The sequence below is a fragment of the Gopherus evgoodei genome, chromosome 15 (genome assembly GCF_007399415.2).
Source record: "Gopherus evgoodei ecotype Sinaloan lineage chromosome 15, rGopEvg1_v1.p, whole genome shotgun sequence".
In the NCBI taxonomy this organism is placed as follows: domain Eukaryota; kingdom Metazoa; phylum Chordata; order Testudines; family Testudinidae; genus Gopherus; species Gopherus evgoodei.
Genome location: NC_044336.1, coordinates 15,944,979 through 15,969,914, shown reverse-complemented (window position 1 = coordinate 15,969,914; position 24,936 = coordinate 15,944,979). Strand labels below are relative to the sequence as shown.

The 24,936-nt window shown below is 47.4% G+C and overlaps 2 protein-coding genes across 3 annotated transcripts; both read right to left on the bottom strand.

Moving 5' to 3' along the window:
* Window positions 1-434: 434 nt before the first annotated feature.
* LOC115635432 (CMRF35-like molecule 2) lies at window positions 435-8,532 on the bottom strand. Of its 2 annotated transcripts, none has more exons than XM_030534170.1 (6): window positions 8,445-8,532; window positions 7,247-7,318; window positions 5,247-5,582; window positions 2,681-2,840; window positions 1,814-1,941; window positions 435-1,196 (listed from the first exon to the last, which is right to left on the bottom strand). In XM_030534170.1, exons 1-6 carry the CDS (start codon window positions 8,482-8,484, stop codon window positions 1,093-1,095), a joined length of 840 nt encoding a protein of 279 aa, XP_030390030.1. In that variant the 5' UTR covers window positions 8,485-8,532; the 3' UTR covers window positions 435-1,092. The 2 variants fall into 2 exon arrangements, with proteins under 2 accessions (XP_030390030.1, XP_030390031.1); XM_030534171.1 differs by having other exon boundaries at window positions 7,247-7,469; window positions 8,445-8,480.
* A 1,471-nt stretch (window positions 8,533-10,003) lies between these two features.
* LOC115635436 (protein CD300H-like) lies at window positions 10,004-19,161 on the bottom strand. Its single transcript, XM_030534177.1, has 4 exons — window positions 18,933-19,161; window positions 16,106-16,441; window positions 13,689-13,755; window positions 10,004-13,246 (listed from the first exon to the last, which is right to left on the bottom strand). The coding sequence occupies exons 1-4, from the start codon at window positions 18,970-18,972 to the stop codon at window positions 13,096-13,098; spliced, it is 594 nt and encodes a 197-aa protein (XP_030390037.1). The 5' UTR covers window positions 18,973-19,161; the 3' UTR covers window positions 10,004-13,095.
* Window positions 19,162-24,936: the final 5,775 nt, after the last annotated feature.

Genomic DNA, 24,936 nt, shown 5'->3' with positions numbered 1-24,936 from the left:
AGGGTGCCTGGGTTGGGACCCAGGATAGAGGGTGGGCCTGGGTCCCCCACCCAGGCAGTGGATATGGTGATAGTGGACTGCACCAGACCCCTGACACTAGGGTTTAGATTTTAGGGTGTGGTTGGCCATGGTGGCTGGGGTGCAGAGACCCCTGGAATGGAGTGAAACCAGAGCAGTGGGCACTGCTGGAGGGCCGTGTCTTGAAGAGGATACTGCTGACCAGATACCAGCGAGGAACAGATGACTGATGGGACACCCCCGGCAGAGGGTGCTCCACCAAGGACTGAGCTAATTCCCAGAGCGACCAGTGGGAGGTGCCATGATGGTGAGTCCCAATCCAATCACAGGCAGCATTTATCTTAATGGCTTCCCATAATATTTGCATTATTGACAAATTTCCTTTTGTTTTAACTTAAATTTATTATTTTTTTCCCAATTGTTCAAAAATGTCATCAAGCAGGTTAGAATCTCCTTCTCCATCGTACTTGTTAAACACAAAGCTGCACCTATAGGGTGCATGGCAGTCACCTTCCTCTTTAGCAGCTGCTTCCTCTTCTGGTGCAGTGCTCCAAGAAAAGATTCACACTCTGTGGCTAAGCCCAGAGCCTGTTGGAGTGTCTCTGGCCTCCTTTTGTTCATCTTGATCGTCAAGTCCAAGTCCTGCTGAGCATCTATAAATGGTCCATTGCCAATTGATCTTGGAAGGCCACAGTGCTAGCTGAGTATGTCAGGAATGCCAGTCTCCACAGGTCCTCCTCCACTTCTGGTGAGGTTACTTCTTTCCCTCTCCTAGCTCTTAGCTGTGTCCAAGCCAGCTCAGATTGATGGCTAGCTTCAAACCACGTGTCAAGGGCTTGTGCCAGGTTTGGAAAACTCCATCTTTTTTTCTGGGGGTAAATTCTTAAGCACCATCAGCGCTGGGCCACCCAAGTTGGCTGCAAGAACATCTACCTCCCTCTTTTTTCTTGCCAGCCATTCATTGTGTTTATGATGCTGAACTAAGCCTAGACATGGGAACCACAGAGACAGATACCTGCAGGAGACTGTCCCCTAAGAATGTGGAGAAAATAGTTTGTTTACATGAGAGGAAAGTCAGACTCCCTCCATGGATTTATGCTGTGGGCAGAGCTGAGGGATGCATTCTTTTCTTGTGGATTCTGACCCATTCCTTAGCTGGGAGAGGGGTAATTCCTCAGCTGTAACAAAACACACAGACATCACCAGTTACAGGATGAGAAACATCTGATGCTGGATTCTTTCTGTTCATACCTGTCAGGATGCTAAGCTGTTCTGCTGTGTATGTTCCTGATCAGGGATACAGAGCAGTGAGGATGTCTCCATATTCACAACCATACTCACCATAGTCATATACGGAGGTTTTGGGTCAAAGCGCCCTGCTGGTGGAGCAGGGACGTGTTAGGGCTTGTGTTCTGGGTAGCCATGAAGGAGAGGAAGCGGACTCAGCAGAGTTGCTACCTTACCCCAGTCACAGATGGATGCCACGGTTGAGGAACGGGTGGACTGTTGGCTCCCCCTCCCACAATGCACTTGGCAGCAAAGCTGTGGTGATGCACCAAGGAAAGTATGCTGGACCAAGGAAAGTTTGCCCCATCTCCGGAAGAATGGGGAGACTAGAAGGGACTATGTAACTTGAGCAGTTGCAATCTCCCTCCCAGTCTGTGTGGGGCAAGTCAACAATTCACTGCACCTTACTCTGTGCTCATGATAAAACTGTGACCGCCCCTGGTGATCAAGACAGGACTGGGAGCCACCCAATGGAGTGTGTCATGGTGTGAAGGTCAGAGGCTCTCACCGTGTCTATTTGGCACCATCTCCCTGGAATTCCTCCTGTACTGTATGCTCACCCAGATCACAGCACAGACTATGCACAGGAAGATGGGAACAATCAGGAACAAGGGATAGAGGATGTTGGGTTGGGTTCTGTGCAGGAGAAATACAATAGAGACTATAAAGCTCTGTAGATTTGATGCGACTCCTCCCACTAATACGTTCCCTGGGGGCTGTCTCGGCAAAGGTGCAAACAAAGCTTCATTGGTGAGAAGGGGTAGCACCCATCGCCTCAGCACCCTGTCCTTACACTGCACCCCATCACCCACCTCTAGTTATTCATTTATCCAGTCAACAACAACCTGATGTGACTGGACTCAGTCAGTCCCTGTCTAGGGCTTCTTTACAGCTGGAATTGCCATTGTTCTTCCTGTGAACCCAGCCCTACTGGACCTCCAGGTTCTTGCTGATGGAAGCAATGTTAGTTTTTCTATGGGATGTTATCACCAGTCATGCCATTATTCTTTGTTCCTCTGCGCACGGGGAGATGATGTAATGGTCACATTTTGTGATCTCTTAGCTGGCCATAGAAATCTTAAAATTCATTGATAGGTCTGTGAGTTGATTATTTGGGGGGTTGGGGAGGGGACAATAAACAAAGTGGGTTTCAGTAAGATCATGTAAGGGAAGTTGGATCCCAGCACCCACAGAATACTCTGGAAAGTTACTAGGATCCAATGGAAAACCTCACTAGCATTCACTGGCTGGAACTCCTGAGATGCTGCAGAAATCTTGGAGGTTGGGAAGAGAGCTGAAGGACCCTACACACAACCGTTGACTGCACCGGGGGGGAAGCCTACAGACCCACTGAAGTATGAGCTCTGGAACGTACTGTGCTTGGATGTCACTTCTGTCCAAGCAGCTGTTACTTGAGGCCATAAATGGGCTAGATACGTGGCTTCCAGTGGAAATCCATGTGAAGGCAGGAGCAGCCGGCTGGTCTGTTGCCTGTGGTGCCTTTTCAGTTGAGATTGAAGAAGGAAGAGCTGCAGCTAAAACCAGAAATTCAACACAATTAAAAACACACACAACCACAGACAATGTCTCCTCCTTCCTACACAGAGCCTTCAATGCACATCATCATGGAGTATGTTTGGCATGGAAACAACACAGTCCTGACCCATGTCAGAATCCAAAGTGTTGCATTTTGTCAGGGCTCCTGAGATCTAAGGCCTTTGTACCAACACTTGGAGCGAAGGGAGGCTGAGCTGTGTATGCCTGTGTGGCTCACTTAGCTAGCCTGGGAATGTGTCTCTGAAGTGTTTTCAGTGAGGCTGGCATCCGCAGGAGCCACAGCACTCCTTACGTTTAATAATCTCTGCAGTGGTGGTGTAGCCATGTCGCTCCCAGGATACTAGTGAGAAAAGGGGAGTGGAGGGAATGTCTTGTATTGGACCAACTTCTGTTGGTGAGAGAGACAAGCTTCTGAACTACAGAGAGCTTGTTCTCGGGTCTGGGACAGGCATTCCCGGTCCTTGTATGTAGCTGTGCCACTCGGAGCACCTTTACCAGCCCCAAGGAAGAGCTCTGTGTAGCTCGGATGCTTCTCTCCCCAACCGAAGTTTGATCCAATAATTTTTTTTTTTATAATCTAGTGATTTTCCCTCCCCCCCACATCTCATTTATGTGCTCCATGTCTCTTTTCTCCCATTTGGGGAATTGTCCCCACCCCCAACACACCCACCCCCTTGGAGAATGACTCCCCCTTCCTTTGAAGAATTTCCTCCCTGTCTCCGTGACGTTATTGATATAATCTGGGACCATATAGAACATGGTTGCAACCAAGGTCCTGTAGTGGCACCAAATCTTATGTAAAAGGGGTCATAAAGTGTCTAAGACCAGGTTATGGGTTGCTGGTTATGATTATACTGTCTGTATGTATCATTTTGTAGTTGAAGTTATGAGTATTGGCTCTATACCGGGGTAGGCAACCTATGGCACGGGTGCCAAAGGCGGCACACAAGCTGATTTTCAGTGGAACTCACACTGCCCAGGTCCTGGCCTCTGGTCCAGGGGCCTCTGTATTTTAATTTAATTTTAAATGAAGCATCTTAAACATTTCAAAAGCCTTATTTACTTTACATACAACAATAGCTTAGTTCTATATTATAGATTTATAGAAAGAGATCTTCTAAAAACGTTAAAATGTATTACTGGCATGCAAAACCTTAAATTAGAGTGAATAAATGAAGACTTGGCACACCACTTCTGAAAGGTTGCCGACCCCTGCTCTATACTGTCTGTATTTCAACTTTGTGCTGTGCTTCTGGGAGACATCTCAGACAAGTTGGTGTTAGCTCTGCCTAGCCTGCTTGATGGCCCATTCAGGACCATCAGCTACACAACTGACCCATTGAGAGGAGGCTGATACGCCTTGTAACTCAGCAGGGTGTGCAGGGACTTGCCCATGTGACTGCAGACTCCATTTTGCTGTAATTTTCCACAGTAAGGACAGGTGTTCTTATACCTGGAAAAGCCTATATAGGGCTGATGCCTCATCTCCATCTTGTCTTCAGTCCTGCTTCTTACATCTGGAGGGACTTTGCTACAAACTGAAGCTCTGAACAAAGGACTGATGACCCATCCCAGTGGGGGATGTACTCCAGAGACTTGATTTGAACCTGCAGTTTACTCCATCACTGCTAGAAGCCTGAACTAAGAACTTTGCCATTACTGCATGTAATTGATTCCATTTAACCAATTCTAGCTCTCATCTCTATCTCTTTCCCTTTATGAATAAACCTTTAGATTTTAGATTCTAAAGGATTGGCAACAGTGTGATTTGTGGGTAAGATCTGATGTGTATATTGACCTGGGTCTGGGGCTTGGTCCTTTTGAATCGAGAGAACCATTTTCTTTTATTGAGGAGTTGGTTTTCATAACCATTCATCCCCAGGACGAGTGGCACTGGCAGTAATACTGGGAAACGGGTGAAACCAAAGTCCTCTTTGTCTGACTGGTTTGGTTTGCCTTAAGGTGAAAAACCCCCAGCTTAGGGCTGTAACTGCCCTGTTTAAGCAATTGGTCCTGAACTGGCACTCTCAGTTGGGTCCCGCCAGAACCACATCATCACACCCCCCTTTTCTCCTGCCCCCTCTCTCTCGGGCTAAGGCAGAACTGCGGGTGGGGGTTTGGCAGGAAAGAGGAGCTTGGTTCTGAATGGCTTTAGGGCCTTGGTCAGGCGGAGCGCTGCATGAAAGGTGTTGCAGGGCTGGAGTTCCTTCACCACTGTCCTCAACTGCAGCTGGAGCCCTTTGAAGGAGGCAGCAGCAGTGTCTGTCTCCCCTGGGTTAGAGGAATGTCGTCAGAGCTACAGACAACTCTTCCCCACCCCATCCATCCCACCTCCAGCTCCCCCTCTTCTGGCTCTGCCATGGGGGTGCAGAGGAAGGCTTTACCTGGGGAGATGATGACTTTGACGGAGTCCCTGGGATTAGGGAGGCCAATCCTGGCTACCCCACAGAGGTAAGTCCCCGCATCTGCCAGCGTCAGGTTCTCCAGGGTTACTGTGATAACGCGCTGGGTGTGATTGTCACGGATGGAGACTCTGCCCCATGTTTCCTCAGCCTCCAACCCTGTTGTCTCAAAGATGAGGTGATTGAAACACAGCACAACTTTGCGTTTGCACCAGAATTTCGGAAAAGCCTCATAGCCTGCCCCATACTGGCACTCCACAGACACCGAGCCACCCAGCTGGCCATGCGCTGTGCCAGGTCCTGTCACTGCCCAGCAGCCTGCGAGAGACAAAGCCAAAGAGAGAAACTGAGAATCCTTCTAGCTGCGAATAGTAATGCAATGTAGCCAGTGCTGGGAGGCAGTGGATTGTGAGTGATGCTTGAGCATTTGGGGGGGGGGGGAGGGGAGAGAGAGAGAGAGAGAAAAGCAGGAGGGGCAGAGCTGGGAAAATTGGCAGGGGCAGGGTCCTTCCTAGCCCCTGTTGGCTGGGGGTTATTTTAACTCAAGGAAGGATGTGCTGGAACCCTGCAGGAGCAGGGATTGCCATTCAGATTTGCTTTGTCTTTGAAGTAAATTAGAAAAAAAACAGATCTCTCATTATTTATGGCTGGAGACTGGCTGGAAGTCACTCCTTCCATACAGGTTGCTCATATCTAGCTTTACCTTCTCTATTCTCCGGGGAGAGAGACAAACCATTGGCTTGTCCCACCACCAGTGACAGTTACTGAATCAAGGGGAAGAAGCGTCTCTGCACAGGGACTGCAGATTCCGCAGGGTCTGGCTTCTGAAGTTCCAGGGCCGCCCGGGGGGGGGAGACAAGTGGGGCAATTTGCCCCGGACCCCAAAGGGGCCCCCACAGGGGCCCCCACAAGAGTTTTTCAGGGCCCCTGGAGCAGGGTCCTTCACTTGCTCCAGGGGCCCAGGAAAACTCTCGCGAGGCCCAGGCCCCCAGAGCTTCTTCTGCTCTGGGTCTTCGGTGGCAATTTGACAGCCAGTGGTCCTTCTACTCCGGGACCTGCCGCTGAAGTGCCCCGAAGACCCGCAGCAGGGGGTCCTTCCACCTTGGGACCCGCCACCGAAGTGCTGGGTCTTTGGTGGCAATTCAGCAGTGGGGGCCCCCTGCCACCAAAGACTCCAGGCCCCCTGAATCCTCTGGGTGGCCCTGTGAAGTTCGTCTCTAACCTTTTCAAAAGCTGACTTGGGAGCAAGAGCAACTTGCGTGCTCCACGGCACGGGAATTTACACCAGCGCAAAGTACCGCAAACTACTGTCATGCTAATGTTGTAGCCTTTTATACCCCCTTTCATGGACGTAAATGCCTATACAAGGGGCAGGGCTATGGTGAAGTGGGCCTGTCATTCCGTGCACTGGTGCCCACATTAGCTAATGGTAGGAGCTAGGATACTTAACTGCAGCCATCGGTTAATATCTCAGTGTTGCCAAATCCAAGCGTTCCAAAATCAGGTCAGTCTCCACCCCACCCCCCCAAGCATAACAAGGGTTTAGGAATCAGCAGATTTTAAACAGAATACATTGGTGGGTCTTTTTTCTTGATGTTCTGGATTTGAGTCTTTAGGCTGCATTCGGGGCACTTTTTCAAGGTTTTTCTCTGCAACCACAAGGGCTAGAAACAGTTTCAATTTTTCCTCAAAGAGCTCTGAGATTCTCACACATTCACATGACTGTCTGGGCTGAGTCTTAAAGAAAGCAAACCGATACCACAAGACTAGACCCCATTGTATCTTCTCCACAGAAAGCTTTCTTAGGATACAGATTTCAAATCTTTACTTCCCTGCACGGTTTGCAAGCTCCATCTCCAGTAGGCTGTAACCACTGCAGAAACCTATCTGGGGCTTTCCAGCTCTGACAGAGCCTGTAAACTGCAAACCCAATCACTTCAGTGTATTTCTAGCACACCCCACAGCACCCCCATCATTCTCACCTGGGAAAAGAATCCAAACCAAAACGGGGACAATCCTCATGGTCCTGGTTTTCTCTGCACAGGACTCGCTCCCTGGGAAAATAAAGTTTCTCCGAGACCTCTGGACCCTTCTTCTTTTATGCCAGTTGACGATGAAACCTGGAGCCTCACTGACCAGTTCTGTAATCTGAAGTTTCTAGATCTCTCAGCTGCCACACTTCCCTTTGAAGAGGCTGGTGTTTCACTAGGGAAGGAAATTGCCCCACCGATGGTGATGTTTGCTATTTGCATTTGGGTGGGGGGACACCCAGCATGAAATGTGACTTATACCAGAGGCTGATGGGAAAACTTTAGCCACAAAATACACAGATTATATGCTGGTAGATCTCTGAAAAAATTGTTGCTAATTGCTACACAACCTAAGGTTTGGGTCACAAACTGCAATTAGACACCGCTGGTGCCACTGCAGGGATCCTCAGCGATAGAGACCCTGCTGCAGCTGGCCTGTGCTAGCTGACTCGGGCTAAGGAGCGTGGCTATGGGGCTGTGTAATTGCAGTATAGACATGCGGGGGTCATGCTACAGCCTGAGCTTTGGGACCCTCCCACCTTGCAGGGTCCTGGAACCCTGGCTCCGGCTCCAGCTCCAGCCCAAGCCTGAACACCTACACTGCATTTAGACAAACCCTTCGCCTGAGCCCTGCGAGTGCACGTCAGCTGGCACAGGCCAGCCACAGGTTTTTAATTGCAGTGGAGACAAGTGGTTCTCAACCTGTGGCCCAATCAGCACACAGCTGTGGCCCATGTGACATCCTAGGGCCATACAGATAGTATATGTATTGTGTGGATGCAGCCCACATAACACACAGAGAGCTGCATATGCAACCCACAATGGTAAATAGGGTGAGAACCACTGTTGTAGACGTACCAGCTGAGGTGTCAGCTATCTGTGTGTCTACATCACTTATTATTTCTCTATGGCAGCACTGATATTATCCCTCCCCGCCCCAAGCATTCAAAAATCATGTGTAGTCCTCAGCAACCATGAGATTGACTTTAAAATCTCAAGAGTTTTTCTTTATTTAAAGATGCCTTTTGGGTTCTTATTTTTAATCTTCCATTTTTTGAAACCTTTGAAGCTGGCAAAGCTTGTAACCTGTGCAAACCCAGTACTTGCATTGTATTTCTAGTGATCCACAAAAAGACCAGGTCATTCTCACCTGGAAAAAGAATCCAAAGCAAAACAGAGAAAATCCTCATGATCCTGGTTCCCTTGGGGGTGAATCTCTCTTCTGGTAGATCTGGATTCTCCAGGAGATTGCAGGGACCCTCTTTCTTTTGTGAGAGTTGAAAATGAAACCCCAAGGCTTACTGACCTCCGGTGTCAAGTTTTTAGATCTATCAGCTGCCCCACCCCACTTCCCTTTGAAAAGGCTGCTATTTGACCACAGAAAGAAGTTGCTCAGCCTACCTTCTAAGGTGATTGGTGTTTGCTTCCTTTTTTTTAAAAAAGGAGAAGCATGATTAAAGGAAACGTCACGATCACTGAGGGAAAAGCTGGTCACAGTTTTACTGAGTGCCATGCTAAGACTTTGTCTACACCACAGTTCAGCGGCTGACATAGCTACAGCGATTAGCGCTGAACTGGTGCAAACTCAGGCCTGCCAACTTCAAGCATTCAAAAATCACATGATCAAAGTGTTCAGGCATGTGGCTGTCATATCCAAGTACCAACATGACTACAACAAAACAGCAAAAACCACTAAGTGTCAAGATATACAAAACAAATATCCTAAAACTAGAAAGGATTTGTTGATTTAACTACTCATTCACTAGTCCATTTGTAACAAGCCCAATTCAGAAGTTTGTGTTACTGAATTTTGACTCTAACAAGTTCTCAAGCAGCATTTTTCTTGCTTTCCCTAGTTGTAAATAATGTAATTATTACTGATGGAAATATTTGTGGATTTGGGTGTGTACAGTGAAATCAACAGCTAATTTCTAAATTATCCGCAAAAATACCCTAGAGTTTTCAGGTGCCTAAGTATCCCCTGGAACCATGGCGAAAGTTGCTTCCCCTATCCGCACCAAAATCTGAACTGGCCCCCCTGAGTCAGAAGTGACCAGAGGGCTGCAGAAGGGCCATGGGCTTGGGCAAGATGCAGCCTCCGACAGCACAGAGCCTGCCTTGAGCTGCAGGCCAAGCACCAGGCATAAGGGGCAAGTGCAGCTGGGTCAGAAGCTAAGGGAGCTGCCAGTGGTTCTGCAGAGCAGCTCAGATTGGGGAGGAAGAACCCCACCAATGGGTGAGTGACCCACCCAATTGTTTTACCTGCTGTGTTTCATTTCACAATCTGATGCCATTCAGAAATTGCGTCTTCCTTCTGCGCATCATCTCTTAGGGTAAATGTTTAATCTAAAATAACCCATTCCCCATGTAGCTCTTAAAGGAAGTGCTTTGCCAAGGACTGATATTGATAGGTCCCTTTGCAAGGGGCAGAGACGAGAGCCGGCCCTGCAAAGGACTGAGCAGCTTCCTTCATGTGCCCCAAGAATGCGCGTTGTCCCCTAATCTCTCAAGACTCCAATTCCATGGCTATGGAGAGTGGAAATCCCTGTAGCAGATGATTCAGAGTCCGTCCTCTTTTACTGGAATGCTGGAGGGAGAGAACTTCTGCTTTAGATCACTTACCTCCTTTAAAAAAAAATTACTCGTGTTTTTGGATTTGTAAAATAAATCTTTATGCAGTTTAATTCTGCAGTAACAGATGGGCAAGAAGGAAAGCCTAGCCATAAATGATCCTTTCTCATGGCATTTTATTAAACCAGCTGGCTAGAGCAGATCAAAGACAAGTTCTGTCCAGACAGATCTGTTGTTCTGTGTAGCATATTGAAGCTGAAATTGTTTTTGCCCAATCATGTGATGTTACATAGTGTGAGAAATGCCGAGTTTTTTATATTTCAGGAAATTTGGAAAGAAACAGTGTTGCTGGTACCTAAAAAGAAGATGTCAGGTGCACAGAACAGGAAAAGAAAAGCTTAGAGAACAACGGCAATGAAGAAAGATGCAGACACAATGAAAAAATACTTGAAATCTGTTAACAGTAACCTGTACAGTAGTAGCGAGATGGTCACAGCAAACAAACTAGTACAAACAAGCAATCTAGTACAAACAAAAATAAACACAACAGCTTCCCCAAATCTAGGAAGGGGTTAAAAAGAATATTCAACAGTAATATGTGTGCTTGCAGTTACATCATTCATCCAGTAGGTGACTGTGTGAACAGTACATTGTCCCAGAAAGGGTGTGGGGCTGGGTAAACAAGCAGACAAGCTGGGACTCAAGCTGTGTGGAAGTCTGTCTCCCTGCACAGTTGTGTCTGTTTTCTTTCATAAATGTCTTTAATTTAGGAAAAAATGTGATAACATTAGCGTGATCCCGAGCCTTAATGCACAAATTCCAGTTCTTAGATTACTTTAGTATCTGATCGGTTTCAAAATTTGCTTTTGCTGCTACCGGAGATTCAGAGAATCTCTGAATTACAAGGGCAAATTCATATGCTTCAAAATATATATATCAAATTAAAAAATGCCTTTCATACAGTTTATAGAGTGTTTACTTTATGTAGTACTTTGTGACTAAAATTGTACAATAACCCTATCATATTATTACCATGGGAATGTTAATGTTTTTATTGCTGTTTAGCTTAGGATTGTTACTGATGTTGTAAAAGATGTAATAATACTAACACCTTCTATGTTCATATTAACCATGCATTGTTGTTGCATCCCATGAAACCCATAAGGTTGAACTATTTGATCTAGAATCAGAAATACAAAGTTTGATGAACATGAAGGTTTAAGATTGATAGTTGTGCTAGAAGCACAAAAGGGGGGAGGGTGGAAGTGGGGGTGGGGGAAAGCATAGACATCTTAGTCTTTGAGGAAGAGCAAGAGTCAGGCTAACTCTAACAGCTAATAACGCGAGACTTCCAGGCAGGGCCTGGGCGAATGGAAAAGAACGATAAGAGAGGTTGTTTTGACCTTGTGTTAGATACGAATGGAACGCATACTGTAGAAGGAACTGCTGAGAAAAGTGATATCAGGAAGGAATATGTATAAACAAAATGCAGTTGTTGATCATTACTGTAACACAAGGTGTAAATGCTTGCCTTAATTGTCTATCTTTTGGGAGACTTGCCATTGTGAACTCTTCCCCTTGCAATATTGCTTTAGAATGAACTGCCTCTGACATTTTGCAACCAGAACAAGCATGAAAGACTGTTATTCTTCCACAACTAAAATTCAATGTGTAACAATTTTGGTCACACTAATGTTCCAGTAATTTAAGTAAATAAATACATGGACTATTTCACATTATCTCAAACATAAAAAATTCTATCCAGGGCTCCAGGTGCATTTGCCGAAAACTAAACATACAAACAAACTAGTACAGACAAAAATAAACACAGCAACCTCCCTAAATCTAGGAAGGGGTTGAAAAGAATATTTGACAACGTGTGCTTGCAGTTACATCATTCATCCAGTAGGTGTCTGTGTGAACGGTACATTGTCCCAGAGGGTGTGGGGCTGGGTTCGCAGCAGACAAGCTGGGACTCAGGCTGTGTCGAAGTCTGTCTCCCTGCGCAATTGTCTGTTTTCTTTCATAAATGTCTTTGATTTAGAAAAAAATGTGATACCATTAGTGTGATCCCGAGCCTCAATGCACAAATCCTAGTTCTTAGTACCCCATCTCCTCAGGAGCCTGGTAAATGAGATGGCCTTTGCAGTGTCAATAGGTCGGGGATACTCTGGATCAAGGGAGAAAGGGAATTCCACCTACAGGATCCCTTCTGGAGAACACCTGCTGGCAGCTCCCACATTTCACCTGAGGTCACTGTGACTATTTAGAGCCCAGCTGACGCAGGGGCTGCCTCTGTCACTGCTGACTCTGACCCTGTGTTTGGCTCTGGGACTTCAGTGGAGTTACATTTGCTTACACCAGGTATGAATTTGGCCCTGGGCTCTCCAACACTCTGATAAGAACCTAGATACCCTGGCCTGGGAAACATAGAGACAGTCACCTCCAGCAGACTTCATCCTCTGAGAACGTGAGGGAAATAGCTTCATTTGACATGAGAAGAAAATCATGGTGTGGGATACTTTGTGCAAAGCTGGAAAATGAATCCTCCTGCTGCTGCTGCCGATCTGCTTCTAAGAACTAGCAAAGAGGCAGTTCATGCGCTGCAAGGAAAACAATGACACCACCGGTGACTGGAGGAGAAACACTTCATGCTGGGAGTTTTTTGTTCATAGCCATCGCAGGGTGAGTCTGATCCTAGGAATTCCTGACCAGGGCTACAGAGCAGCGAGGATGTCTCCCTATTCACACACAGACTCATCACACTTCTATGTAAAGGTTTTGGTCAAATCATGGCCCTGCTAGTACACCAGAGAGCCATTAAGGGGTGCAACTTAGGTATCCATGTAGGAGAGGAAGCAGATGCAGCAGAGCACAGGACAGGTAGAAGGTAAAGGTTGGGGACTGGGTGGATCATTGGCTCCACCTCCTCAATGAACCTGGTAGTGTAGCTGATCTGATTCACCACTGCAAGTTCTCCGCATCGGTTATAGACCTGGCAGTTTGCTCCATCCCTGAAGCTGGGGGGTGGGGAATGGACGGGGCGGGGAGGAGAACAGAAGGGACAATGTAACTTGGGCAGCAATAATCTGCCTCCCAGGGTGCTCCAGGGGGAATGCAACAACTCCCTGCCCCTTACTCTGCTCACAGTAAAGCTATGATTGAGCCCTTGGTGTTCAAGAGAAGACTGAGAACATTCCCATGGAGCGTGTCACCCTGTAGTGGGAATGTTAGATGCTCTCATCTTGTCTGTCTGGCACCATCTCCCTGTGGCTCCTCCTGTAGCGTATGCTCATCCAGATCCCAGCAGAGACTATGCACAGCAAGAGGAGACCTTTCGATAAGCCCAGGAGCAGGAAACAGAGGATGATGGGTTGGAATCTGTGCAGTTGAAATAAAATAGAAACTCTAAAGCTCTGTAAATTTGACCAGACTCCTCCCACTAAAACATTCCAGGGTTGCTCTCAGGCTGAAGATGTGCACAGAGTTTCATTGTAAAAGATGCAACACACAGAGCCTCAGCACCCTACCCTAACAGGGAACCACAGCACCTACTTGGGGATTCATTCATCCTGTTGTACAGTCTGATGTGACTGGATCCAGACAATCCCTGTCCAGTGCTACTCTGCATCTAGAATTGCCATTTTCCTTCACGTGAATCCAGCCTCACTGGATAAGTTCTTGCTGATAAAAGCAACATTCATTTTTCTGTGGGATGTTATCACCAATGAGGTCACTATTCTTTGTGCCTGTGGAGATGGATCTTGCTAGGGCACCAGGAGAAGTGATGAGAGCGACATGCCACAAAGGTAATGGCACTCACCGTGCAGGCGAATCTGGCTGCTTTTTTGCTTGTGGTGTCCTTGCAGTCAGGTTTGGGGAAGAATTAGCTGTAGAGAAAACCAGAGATCCAGTCTACTCTACAAATCAACCCAACCTGAAATGTTTGACATAAATCTGATCATTATTGAATCTATTGCTGTCCCAGAACCTTCACTCTTAATCCTGGCCCACATTCCAGTCCAAGCTTTTGTTTGCTGCCGGCAGTAACGTTGTGTAGGATGGATTGCTCCTAAGGACTAAGCACGTTATCTTCCCTCTAATTCTGGCTAACTTCTGTGGCTAGCTTTGCCAGATTGTGAATGTACACACTCGTTGGGTGTGCTTTAAATGAGGCAGGTCCATCTGGAGACTCCATTGTTAGCTGGGCCAGCATCACTCTCTCCATTAATTTAATAGTCTAGAACTATGGCCCAAGGGCCACATCTGGCCTGTGGGACTCTCCTGCCCAGCCCTTCACCTCCTGGCTGGGGATGTTAGCCCCTGGCCCCTCCCCTGCTGTCCCCCCTTCCCCACAGCCTCAGCTCACCACCCACCAGCGCTCTGGTGGGAGCAGTCAGGGGACAAGGAGCAAAGGGGGTTGGATGAGTGGGAGTTCTAAGGGGGGCAGGAAGTGGGAAGGGGTGGATAGGGGGTGGGGGCCAGGCTGTTTGGGGAGGCACAGCCTTCCCTACCCAGACCTCCATACAGTTTTGGAACCCCAATATGGTCTTCAGGGCAAAAAGTTTGCCTCCCCTGCCCTAGTGATGGATCCCACCTCAGTTATTTAAACAAAAGAACACACCACTCTGTCTTCATCCAATCACATGAGAAAAAAATAAATGTGTAAAACCTTCCTTTCAGAAACCAGTTAGAATCACCAAGGGCCAGAGAATGACTTACCTGTCACCGCCCTTACAAACCACAGGCAGTTAAAACTCAAGGAAAGGGATATTTCAGGACATCATCGACCTCACACTATCCACACCCCCTCCCCCTTCCCCCCCCCGAAAATATGTGGGACACTGATATCTATAGTCAGGGCCGGCTTTAGGTTTTTTGCTGCCCCAAGCAAAAGAATTTTTGGCTGCCACACCTCTGGCTTTTTTTTTTTTTTTTTTGCTTTTACATGTTTGTACTTCGCAGTTTTGTTTTGACTGTTTAAAATTAAAAAAAAAAGAAAACAAAGAATTTGTAGTTAGTGAAACAAAACAATTTCCTACTAGTGTAATTTTAACAAACCCTTCCCCCCGGCCCAACTCTTATCTTACCTTGCTGTGGATCTGGCCTGAGGCAGATTCAGCTCCAGTCAGCACCGCTCCCAGAGTCAGGGGTTGGGGGCTGCTGCTGGATCCCAGCCCCGCTCATCCTTGGTCTTCGCCTTGGCCCTGGCACCAGCTGGGCTCAGCCCGGGCTGCCGCTCTGCTCCCCTCTCCCCTCCCCTGGCAGGAGGCGGGGCAGAGGAGAGGAGGAGGAGGCGGCAGAGGCCGGGAGAAGCCGAGGAGGAGCGGCCCATCCTCTGCAGCCAGGGAAGGGCCGCGCTACTGGCTCCCTCTCCCGCGGTCAGCGGCCACCCTCCAGGCGGGAGCTGGTAGTGGGCCCTGCCCCGGCTGCAGAGGACGGGCTGCTCCTCGGCTTGCAGCGGCGGGGGGAAGCCGAGGGGGAGCGGCCTGTCCTTTGCAGCCGGGGCAGGGCCACGCTCCCGGCTCCCGCCTGAGGGGTCGGGGGTGGCCGCTGCCCGTGGGATTGCTGCGGGGACACGTTCCCCACTTAGCCGGCTCCCTGCCCCGCTGCACTCGACGGCAGAACAGGCTGCTTACCGCCCCCCGGGGCGCTCAGGATGAGCTGGGGCCCCAGCATTATGCCGCCCCATACATTTTGCCACCCTAGACAGCTGCTTGTTTAGCTGGTGCCTAGAGCTGCCCCTGTCTGCAGTGCAGGGGGGAGGTGTCTCGAGTCTGGCAGCTCCCCCTCCTCTGGTCCTTCTACACCCCTGGGCCCCGCGTCTCTCCTCCTCCCCCTCCCTCCCGCCTGTCGGGGAGGCGCCTAGCCCCTGCCTGGGGTTGCCTCCGCCCTTGCTCGGGCTCATGCAGCCACTGGGGAGCGTGGAGCCCGGCCTGGGGTCTCAGTAGCGGGGTGATTAGCGCCGCGGCTCTGGGCAGGGGCCGGGCGGTGCTGAGCAAAGGGCGCTGCAGGGAGCCGCGGAGGGGCTCGATGGCCGGTCTGGGAGCAGCCCTCACCGCCCGACCCGTCACAGCCCCAGGCCAGGCCGTGCGCAGAGCAGGCTGCGGCGTTTGGCCCCGCCCGGGTTACAGCAGATCTGCCGGGCTAGACACCTGCCGCCCTTCCCCCGCCCAGTGCCCCCTGGCCCTGCCCCGGGCGGCAGCCCTGACACTGCCAGGGGCCAGCGCTGGGATTTACCTGGGGAGACGGTGAGTTCCACGGCGTCCCTGAGCTCAAACCCAGTTCTCCCTACCCCGCAGAGGTACGTCCCGGCGTCTGCCGGTGTCAGGTTCTCCACGGTCACGGTGAATGTGCGCTGGGTGCGATCGTCTCGGATGGAGACTCTGCCCCGCGTCACCTCCGCCTCCGACCCATCGGTCTGAACGACGTGAAACCAGCTGGAACAGAACAAGCCGCCTTCCCGGCACCAGAACTTCGGATAATCCTCATAGCCCGCCCGGTACCGGCACGGCACAGCCACCGACCCGCCCGGGGGGCCGCGCACTGCCCCGGGCCCCGTCACCGCCCAGCAGCCTGCCAGGGACAGAGACAGTGAGACCCGGGGCGCCCTTCTGTCTGCCACGAGCAATGACATGATCCTACGTGCCCAGGGGCGGGGGGAGCTGTGGGCGATGCTGCAGCATTTTGCGGGGCGACCAGGGGGGTCAGAGTCTGCAGCTTCTAGGTTCACCTGTCCCAAAACCTGACTTTTTAAAACTGTGCAAAGGGACCAAGAGCAATAGTGTCTCTCCCCTGGGGCTGCGCGGGAGCAGGTGAATTGCGGGGGGGGGGGGGGGAATGGGCAGTGTGGGGGCTGGGCTGATCTCAGCAGGTTAATTAACTATAAAAGGGGCTCAAAATTAGGCTTGATTCTTATTTACATGCAGGCCCTTTGCACCACTCCGGCAGTGCAGAGATGCTTAGAGTGAATGTAGGTGTCAATTATATTTTCGACTAATATATTTGCCGGTAGAAACTTTTACTGTTTCAAAACAATATTGGATTTTCTGTGTGAGAAAACTTGAACATTGAAAAACAAGTTCAATTTCAAGCTGACTTTTCAAAATGAAACTTTCTTTTTTCATTTTCACCTAAAATGTAATTTTGTTTTGGTTTTCCATTTCAGGTTCATATTTGGGGGGTTCTCCCCACCCCCTTTCTGCTCCACTGTGATGCTCCAACGTGCACCATGCTGGGCTATCCCAACAATATAAACCTGACTAGTTAAGCACTTTTTAAAATACAGTTTGGAAGGTGTTAGTTAAATAGAGCTAGCTAACTTGATCTAACATAATATCTATAAATGCTAGTCTAGACAAGGGGTGAGAAAAGTGCCACCCCTCTATCCTGCAAATATTGACCCATATGCTTCCTTTTAAGTGCAGGAGAACTCCTTTTGGTTTCATTGGCACTCATGCTTAGAGTAAATCAGTGGGATCAATCATGTTTTTCAAATTAAGTATGTGGAAGTGTTTCTAGGATTAGGCCCTACATTGGTATTGTTTGGTTCACTTTTGTTACAGTTATTATTTATTTATTTGTTTTTAAAAAGCAGCCTTTGAAAGTTGCTTGAAAGATACTTTGACGATAAGGGCCATATTAGCAACTAGGTATACAAAACACAGCCTAGAAAATAAATTGCATCAGATACTTGATGGTGTCCCTTCTATCAAAGTTTCAGTAGGGCTTCCACTATCCCATCTTATTTTCACATGCTCATCACCAGAGCTGGTCAAACAGTGTGTTGTGAATAATATTTGTTACAAATTCTGGCAATTTTTTTAATCAAGTAGTTATTAGTGAATAAGGTTTTCCATTATTTAACTGTCTCTGCTGATAATGTTCTGAATCATTTTCCTCTTCAGCCAAAATTATCCTGGCTTTGTGTGAGACCAGAGATGATCTTTTTGTGCAAAATCTCATCAGCAATTTTTAGTTAAGTCATTTTAAAAATACATTTTCCCCCATTTAAAAAAAGTATTTGGGGGCTATTTAGGGGGCCTCTAATTCAGAAAGAGTACATTGAACATTTGAAACTTTCAGGAGGCATAAACACTGATTCGGCAAGTTCCTGCTGGGGTAAAAGTAACTTAAAGGACTTACGCTACGCCAGCATCCTGAGCGGGGATGTGGCCTCAGCTGGAAGAGGCAGCTGGGAGCCCCAGGGCTATTAAATTGCTGCAGAGGTGGCTGGGAGCCCCAGGGCTCAGAGGCAAATTAAAGGGCCCAGGGCACTGCGAGAGTCCTGCCACTACTACCCTGGGGTGGCAGGGCTCGGGCAGCACTCTAAAGGGCCCGTGACTCCCCACAGCAGCTAGAACTCTGGCCCCTTTAAATCCCTGCCCGAGCCCAGCGACCGGAGCGCCGGTGGTGATTTAAAGGGCCCGTGGCTCCCCGCAACAAACATTCTTTGAAAGATGCTCAGACTCTACAGTGATCAAACCCATTTTCTATAGCTAGAAATAATCACACCCTACAGAATTAGTTATAACTAACACATGGGTAGTGCCCCATATGGTCAAGCTTACACCATGACTTTTATGATAACTTCCTGTTTTCATATGTTCATGGCTAGAGTTCATCTTATAGGAACATTGGAATAACCAGACTGGATGAGACCCAGCGTCCAGTATTCTGTCTCCAACAGTGACCAGAGCTGAGAGAGAAGTGTGAGAACCCTGCAGTGGTTGCAAATGCTGGCAATGTTTTCATCAAATAATTGTAATGAATATTGTTTTCTGTTCTTTGTCCAGCTGTGCTGAGAACGTTCTGGAAAATTCTCCTTCTCAGCTGAAATTTCCCTTATTTTGTCTTCATAGAAAACTTTCTCCACTGACACAGATTCTGTGCTGAAATCTTTACTGACCTGCCCACTTTGTAAGTTCCATCTCCTGGGTGAGTTAGAACCACAGCAAGAGCATAGCTGAGACTTTCAAGCTCTGTTGGTGAAGCTGGCAAACCCTATGCAAACCCAATACTTGCATTGTATTTCTAGTGAGCCACAAAAAAACCATGTCACTCTCACCTGGGAAAAGAATCCAAAGCAAAACCGAGAAAATCCTCATTGTCTTGGTTCCCTCAGCAGGTGAATCTCTCCTTTGGAAAATCTGGGTTCTCCAGGAGATTGCAGGGACACTCTTCCTTTTGTGAGAGTTGAAAATGAAACCCCAAGTCTCACTGACCAGTTGTATGGTGTGTAGTGTCTAGCTGGGGCAGCTGCCCCACTTCCCTTTGAAAAGGCTGCTGTTTGACCATAGAAAGAAGTTACTCAACCTACATTCTCCGGTGATTGGTGTTTGCTTCTTTTTTAAAAAAGGAGAAGCATAATTAAAGAAAATGTGACGATCACTGAGAGAAAAGCTGGGCCACAGTTCCCATAATTTGAAGGTTTCTGAAAGGTTTTTCTGAGTCCCATGCTAAGACTTTGTCTATACTGTGGTTTAGTGGCTGACATAGATTAGAACTGAACTGGTGCAAACCCAGGACTGCCAACTTCAAACATTCAAAAACCACATGATCAAAGAGTTCAAGCTTGTGGTTCTCACATCCGGGTACCAACATGACCACAACAAAACAGCAAAACCCACTAAGTGTCAATATCACATGTCAAGATGTACAAAATAAATATCTGAAAACCAGAAAGATCTGTTGTTCTGTATAGCATATTGAAGTTGAATTTTTTTTGCCCAAATCATGTGATGTGTCATAGTGTGAAAAATGTGTGTGTAGGGGAGGAGGGTTGTATTTCAGCAAACTTGGAAGAAAACAAAATGTCGTCAGTAGCTAAAAAGAAGATGTAAGGTGCACAGAACAGGAACCAAAAGCAGAGAGAATGACTGCAATGAAGAAAGATGCAGACGCAATGAAAAAATACTTGAAATCTGTAAACAGCAACCCGTGCAGTAGTAGCGAGATGGTCACAGTGGAGACATCAGAGCAGAAATGCATAGGTCATCCACAATTCAACATTCAAGAATCATTGCAAGAGAAACAAAGAGACCCAAACAAAATGAAATTCTTTATCTAGACAAGAATAATACTGATTCAACTAGTGATAGAGATTAAACAATTCCCACTAGAGGTGCTGGTGATGCCATTTCTGGTCCTGCTTTATAGTCCAATCTAACGCCTAGAATTTGAGATCTGTTAGTGACCAACGGTCCACCAAAAGTAAAGGACATGGACTTTCCTCTGAATAAGTAGAATTGCCATTTTTCTATGAAGTTTTTATGCTTGAAAATGGTGAAGTTCTGAAGCAGCGCTGGCAGATTTACCCAGAATCCACTGACATGGCTTTCTGTTTCTGCTGCAAGATCCTTGACTTGAATCCAAAATCATTCCTAGTATTTGAGAGGGTCAAACGATTGGAAGCATACATCTAGATTCTCATGTGTTATGAAAAGTCCATAGTCATTTCAATTCCTTCCGAACGTGGGTGAACACAGAACAAAGGTTAAAACAGAATAATTGCATTGACAGGGAGCTTCAACGTGTGATTAAACAAGAGACAAAACAGTGGGAGAACGTTATAAAGAGACTCATGACTATAATAGTTTATCTTTCTAAAAATAATGTGGCTTTCTGAGGTTATCTGACAGGCTCTCCACGGGAACAACAGGAACTTCCTGGGTTTGGTGGAGTTACTAGGAAAGTACAACGAAGTAATGAAGGGACATTTCCGCCGCATACTTTCCAGGGAGGTGACGGATCACTGCTGCAGAAAAACAATCCAGAGTGAGATAATTGAATTGTTGGTGAAGAAAGGGCTGCAAGACGTTATTAAAAGGTTTTTTGCCCAAATCATGTGATGTGTCATAGTGTGAAAAATGTGTGTGTAGGGGAGGAGGGTTGTATTTCAGGAAACTTGGAAGAAAACAAAATGTCGTCAGTAGCTAAAAAGAAGATGTAAGGTGTAAACCTTTCTGTTTACAGCAGAGAGGAGCGGATAGGGAGCTGTAGACAGGAATTTGAGAGTGTTTGACAGAGGGAGGCTTACAATGGTGAGGAGGACCCGCAACACCTGTGCCAGCACTGCTTCTGTCTCCTCCACCTGCGCCTGTAGCCAGACAGAGCACCAAAGCATGGATGCTTTTACCCAGACTCTGGTGTGGGCTTGCAAACACTGTAATTTGCAATTTTCACTTACTGATATCCAGGCTGGGGGTGGCATCCAATGTGAAAGGTGCCTGCTGGTGGAATCTCTCAGGCAGCAGGTGGGAGAGCTACAGGAGGAGGTGGCCAGGCTGAGGAACATCTATGTCCATGAGCAATTCCTGGACAGTATCCATGTGGAGACAGCTGATGGTGCTGTCCCAGTTGACAGGACTACTGACACTCCAGTGAAGGAGGAGATGCCTCAGGGTGTATCTGACACACCAGTGGAGGAGGAGGCTCAGGGTGGACACAGCCAGCTGGTTACTTCTAGCAGCAGGCAGTGCTCCACCGCTGCTGCGAACCCTCCTGCTGTGGTAAAAGATAACCGTTATGCTCTTCTTGATACAGGAGAGAAGAAATCACCCCCAACAGTTAAGGGGGTGAAGCCTCGTACCCCTAAGGCTGGGAGGTCTGCTGCCACCACTGATAAGAAACGTAGGGTAGTGGTGGTTGGAGACTCTCTGCTGAGGGGGACGGAGACACCCATCTGTTGCCCTGACCGTTCATCCCGGGAGGTATGCTGCCTGCCAGGGGCCCGTATCCGAGATGTTACAGAGGCATTGTCGAGGATTATCCGGCCTTCTGACTACTACCCCACGCTACTCATCCATGTGGGCACAAATGATACTGCGAGGTGTGACACTGAGCAGATCAAGAGTGACTACAGGGCTCTGGGAGTACGGGTTAAGGAGTTTGGAGCGCAGGTGGTATTCTCTTCAATTCTTCCTGTTGAAGGTAGGGGTCCGGGCAGAAACAGATGCATCGTGGAGGTGAATGCCTGGCTGCGAAGATGGTGTCGCCAGGAGGGCTTTGGCTTCCTCGACCACGGGATGCTATTTGAGGAAGGACTGCTAGGAACAGATGGCGTTCACCTTTCGAAGCGGGGAAAGGCCTTATTTGCGCACAGACTGGCTAACCTAGTAAGGAGGGCTTTAAACTAGGTTCGACGGGGACAGGTGAGCAAAGCCCACAGGTAAGTGGGGAACAAGACCTGGGAGATGGGTTGGAAACAGGAGGGAGCACGGGCTATAATAGCAGAGAGGAAGGAGGGTCAGGGCAAAGCTGGGAGGCAAGATCAAACCAGTATCTTAGATGCCTTTATACAAATGCAAGAAGTATGGGTAATAAGCAGGAAGAACTGGAAGTGCTAATAAATAAATACAACTATGACATTATTGGCATTACTGAAACTTGGTGGGATAATACACACGACTGGAATGTTGGTGTGGATGGGTATAGTTTGCTCAGGAAGGATAGACGGGAAAAAGGGAGGAGGTGTTGCCTTATATATTAAAAATGTACACACTTGGACTGAGGTGGAGATGGACATAGGAGACGGAAGGGTGGAGAGTCTCTGGGTTAGGCTAAAAGGGGTAAAAAACACAGGTGATGTCGTGCTGGGAGTCTACTACAGGCCACCTAATCAGGCGGAAGAGGTGGATGAGGCTTTTTTCAAACAACTAACAAAATCATCCAAAGCCCAAGATTTGGTGGTGATGGGGGACTTCAACTATCCAGATATATGTTGGGAAAATAACACCGCGGGGCACAGACTATCCAATAAGTTCCTGGACTGCATTGCAGACAACTTTTTATTTCAGAAAGTTGAAAAAGCTACTAGGGGGGAAGCTGTTCTAGACTTGATTTTAACCAATAGGGAGGAACTTGTTGAGAATTTAAAAGTAGAAGGAAGCTTGGGTGAAAGTGATCATGAAATCATAGAATTTGCAATTCTAAGGAAGGGTAGAAAGGAGTACAGCAGAATAGAGACAATGGATTTCAGGAAGGCGGATTTTGGTAAGCTCAGAGAGCTGATAGGCAAGGTCCCATGGGAATTAAGACTGAGGGGAAAAACAACTGAGGAAAGTTGGCAGTTTTTCAAAGGGACGCTATTAAGGGCCCAAAAGCAAGTTATTCCGATGGTTAGGAAAGATAGAAAATGTGGCAAAAGACCACCTTGGCTTACCCTTGAGATCTTGCGTGACCTACAAAATAAAAAGGCGGCATATAAAAAATGGAAACTAGGTCAGATCACGAAGGATGAATATAGGCAAATAACACAGGAATGCAGAGGCAAGATTAGAAAAGCAAAGGCACAAAATGAACTCAAACTAGCTATGGGAATAAAGGGAAACAAGAAGACTTTTTATCAATACATTAGAAGCAAGAGGAAGACTAAGGACAGGGTAGGCCCACTGCTCAATGAGGAGGGGGTAACAGTAACGGGAGACTTGGAAATGGCAGAGATGCTTAATGACTTCTTTGTTTCGGTCTTCACTGAGAAGTCTGAAGGAATGTCTAGTATTGTGAATGCTTACGGGAAGAGGGTAGGTTTAGAAGAGAAAATAAGGAAAGAGCAAGTAAAAAATCACTTAGAAAAGTTAGATGCCTGCAAGTCACCAGGGCCTGATGAAATGCATCCTAGAATACTCAAGGAGTTAATAGAGGAGGTATCTGAGCCTCTAGCTATTATCTTTGGGAAATCATGGGAGACGGGGGAGATTCCAGAAGACTGGAAGGGGGCAAATATAGTGCCCATCTATAAAAAGGGAAATAAAAACAACCCAGGAAACTACAGACCAGTTAGTTTAACTTCTGTGCCAGGGAAGATAATGGAACAGGTAATCAAAGAAATCATCTGCAAACACTTGGAAGGTGGTAAGGTGATAGGGAATAGCCAGCATGGATTTGTAAAGAACAAATCGTGTCAAACTAATCTGATAGCGTTCTTTGATAGGATAACGAGCCTTGTGGATAAGGGAGAAGCGGTGGATGTGATATACCTAGACTTTAGTAAGGCATTTGATACAGTTTCGCATGATATTCTTATAGATAAGCTAGGAAAGTACAATTTAGATGGGGCTACTATAAGGTGGGTGCATAACTGGCTGGATAACCGTACTCAGAGAGTAGTTGTTAATGGCTCCCAATCCTGCTGGAAAGGTATAACAAGTGGGGTTCCACAGGGGTCTGTTTTGGGACCGGTTCTGTTCAATATCTTCATCAACGATTTAGATGTTGGCATAGAAAGTACCATTATTAAGTATTATTAAGTTTGCGGACGATACCAAACTGGGAGGGATTGCAACTGCTCTGGAGGACAGGGTCAAAATTCAAAATGATCTGGACAAATTGGAGAAATGGTCTGAGGTAAACAGGATGAAGTTCAATAAAGATAAATGCAAAGTGCTCCACTTAGGAAGGAACAATCAGTTTCACACATACAGAATGGGAAGAGACTGTCTAGGAAGGAGTATGGCAGAAAGAGATCTAGGGGTCATAGTGGACCACAAGCTTAATATGAGTGAACAGTGTGATACTGTTGCAAAAAAAGCAAACATGATTCTGGGATGCATTAACAGGTGTGTTGTAAACAAGACACGAGAAGTCATTCTTCCGCTTTACTCTGCGCTGGTTAGGCCTCAACTGGAGTATTGTGTCCACTTCTGGGCACCGCATTTCAAGAAAGATGTGGAGAAATTGGAGAGGGTCCAGAGAAGAGCAACAAGAATGATTAAAGGTCTTGAGAACATGACCTATGAAGGAAGGCTGAAGGAATTGGGTTTGTTTAGTTTGGAAAAGAGAAGACTGAGAGGGGACCTGATAGCAGTTTTCAGGTATCTAAAAGGGTATCATCAGGAGGAGGGAGAAAACTTGTTCACCTTGGCCTCCAATGGTAGAACAAGAAGCAATGGACTTAAACTGCAGCAAGGGAGATTTAGGTTGGACATTAGGAAAAAGTTCCTAACTGTCAGGGTAGTTAAACACTGGAATAGATTGCCTAGGGAAGTTGTGGAATCTCCATCGCTGGAGATATTTAAGAGTAGGTTAGATAAATGTCTATCAGGGATGGTCTAGACAGTATTTGGTCCTGC

What these genes read in the sequence shown, in the direction of transcription:
- LOC115635432 (XM_030534170.1), bottom strand. Translation starts at nt 8,484, where the DNA reads ATGAGGATTTTCTCTGTTTTGCTTTGGATTCTTTTTCCAG. An exon ending in CAAAGTCATCATCTCCCCAG is followed by an intron (nt 2,841 to 5,246) that starts GTAAAGCCTTCC and finishes TTCTGGTTTTAG; the next exon opens with CTGCAGCTCTTCCTTCTTCA. An exon ending in GATGGTGCCAAATAGACACG is followed by an intron (nt 1,197 to 1,813) that starts GTGAGAGCCTCT and finishes GTTTTGTTACAG; the next exon opens with CTGAGGAATTACCCCTCTCC.
- LOC115635436 (XM_030534177.1), bottom strand. Translation starts at nt 18,972, where the DNA reads ATGAGGATTTTCTCGGTTTTGCTTTGGATTCTTTTCCCAG. An exon ending in GCTTTGGATTCTTTTCCCAG is followed by an intron (nt 16,442 to 18,932) that starts GTGAGAGTGACA and finishes TGTCCCTGGCAG; the next exon opens with GCTGCTGGGCGGTGACGGGG. An exon ending in CAGCCAGATTCGCCTGCACG is followed by an intron (nt 13,247 to 13,688) that starts GTGAGTGCCATT and finishes TCAACTGCACAG; the next exon opens with ATTCCAACCCATCATCCTCT.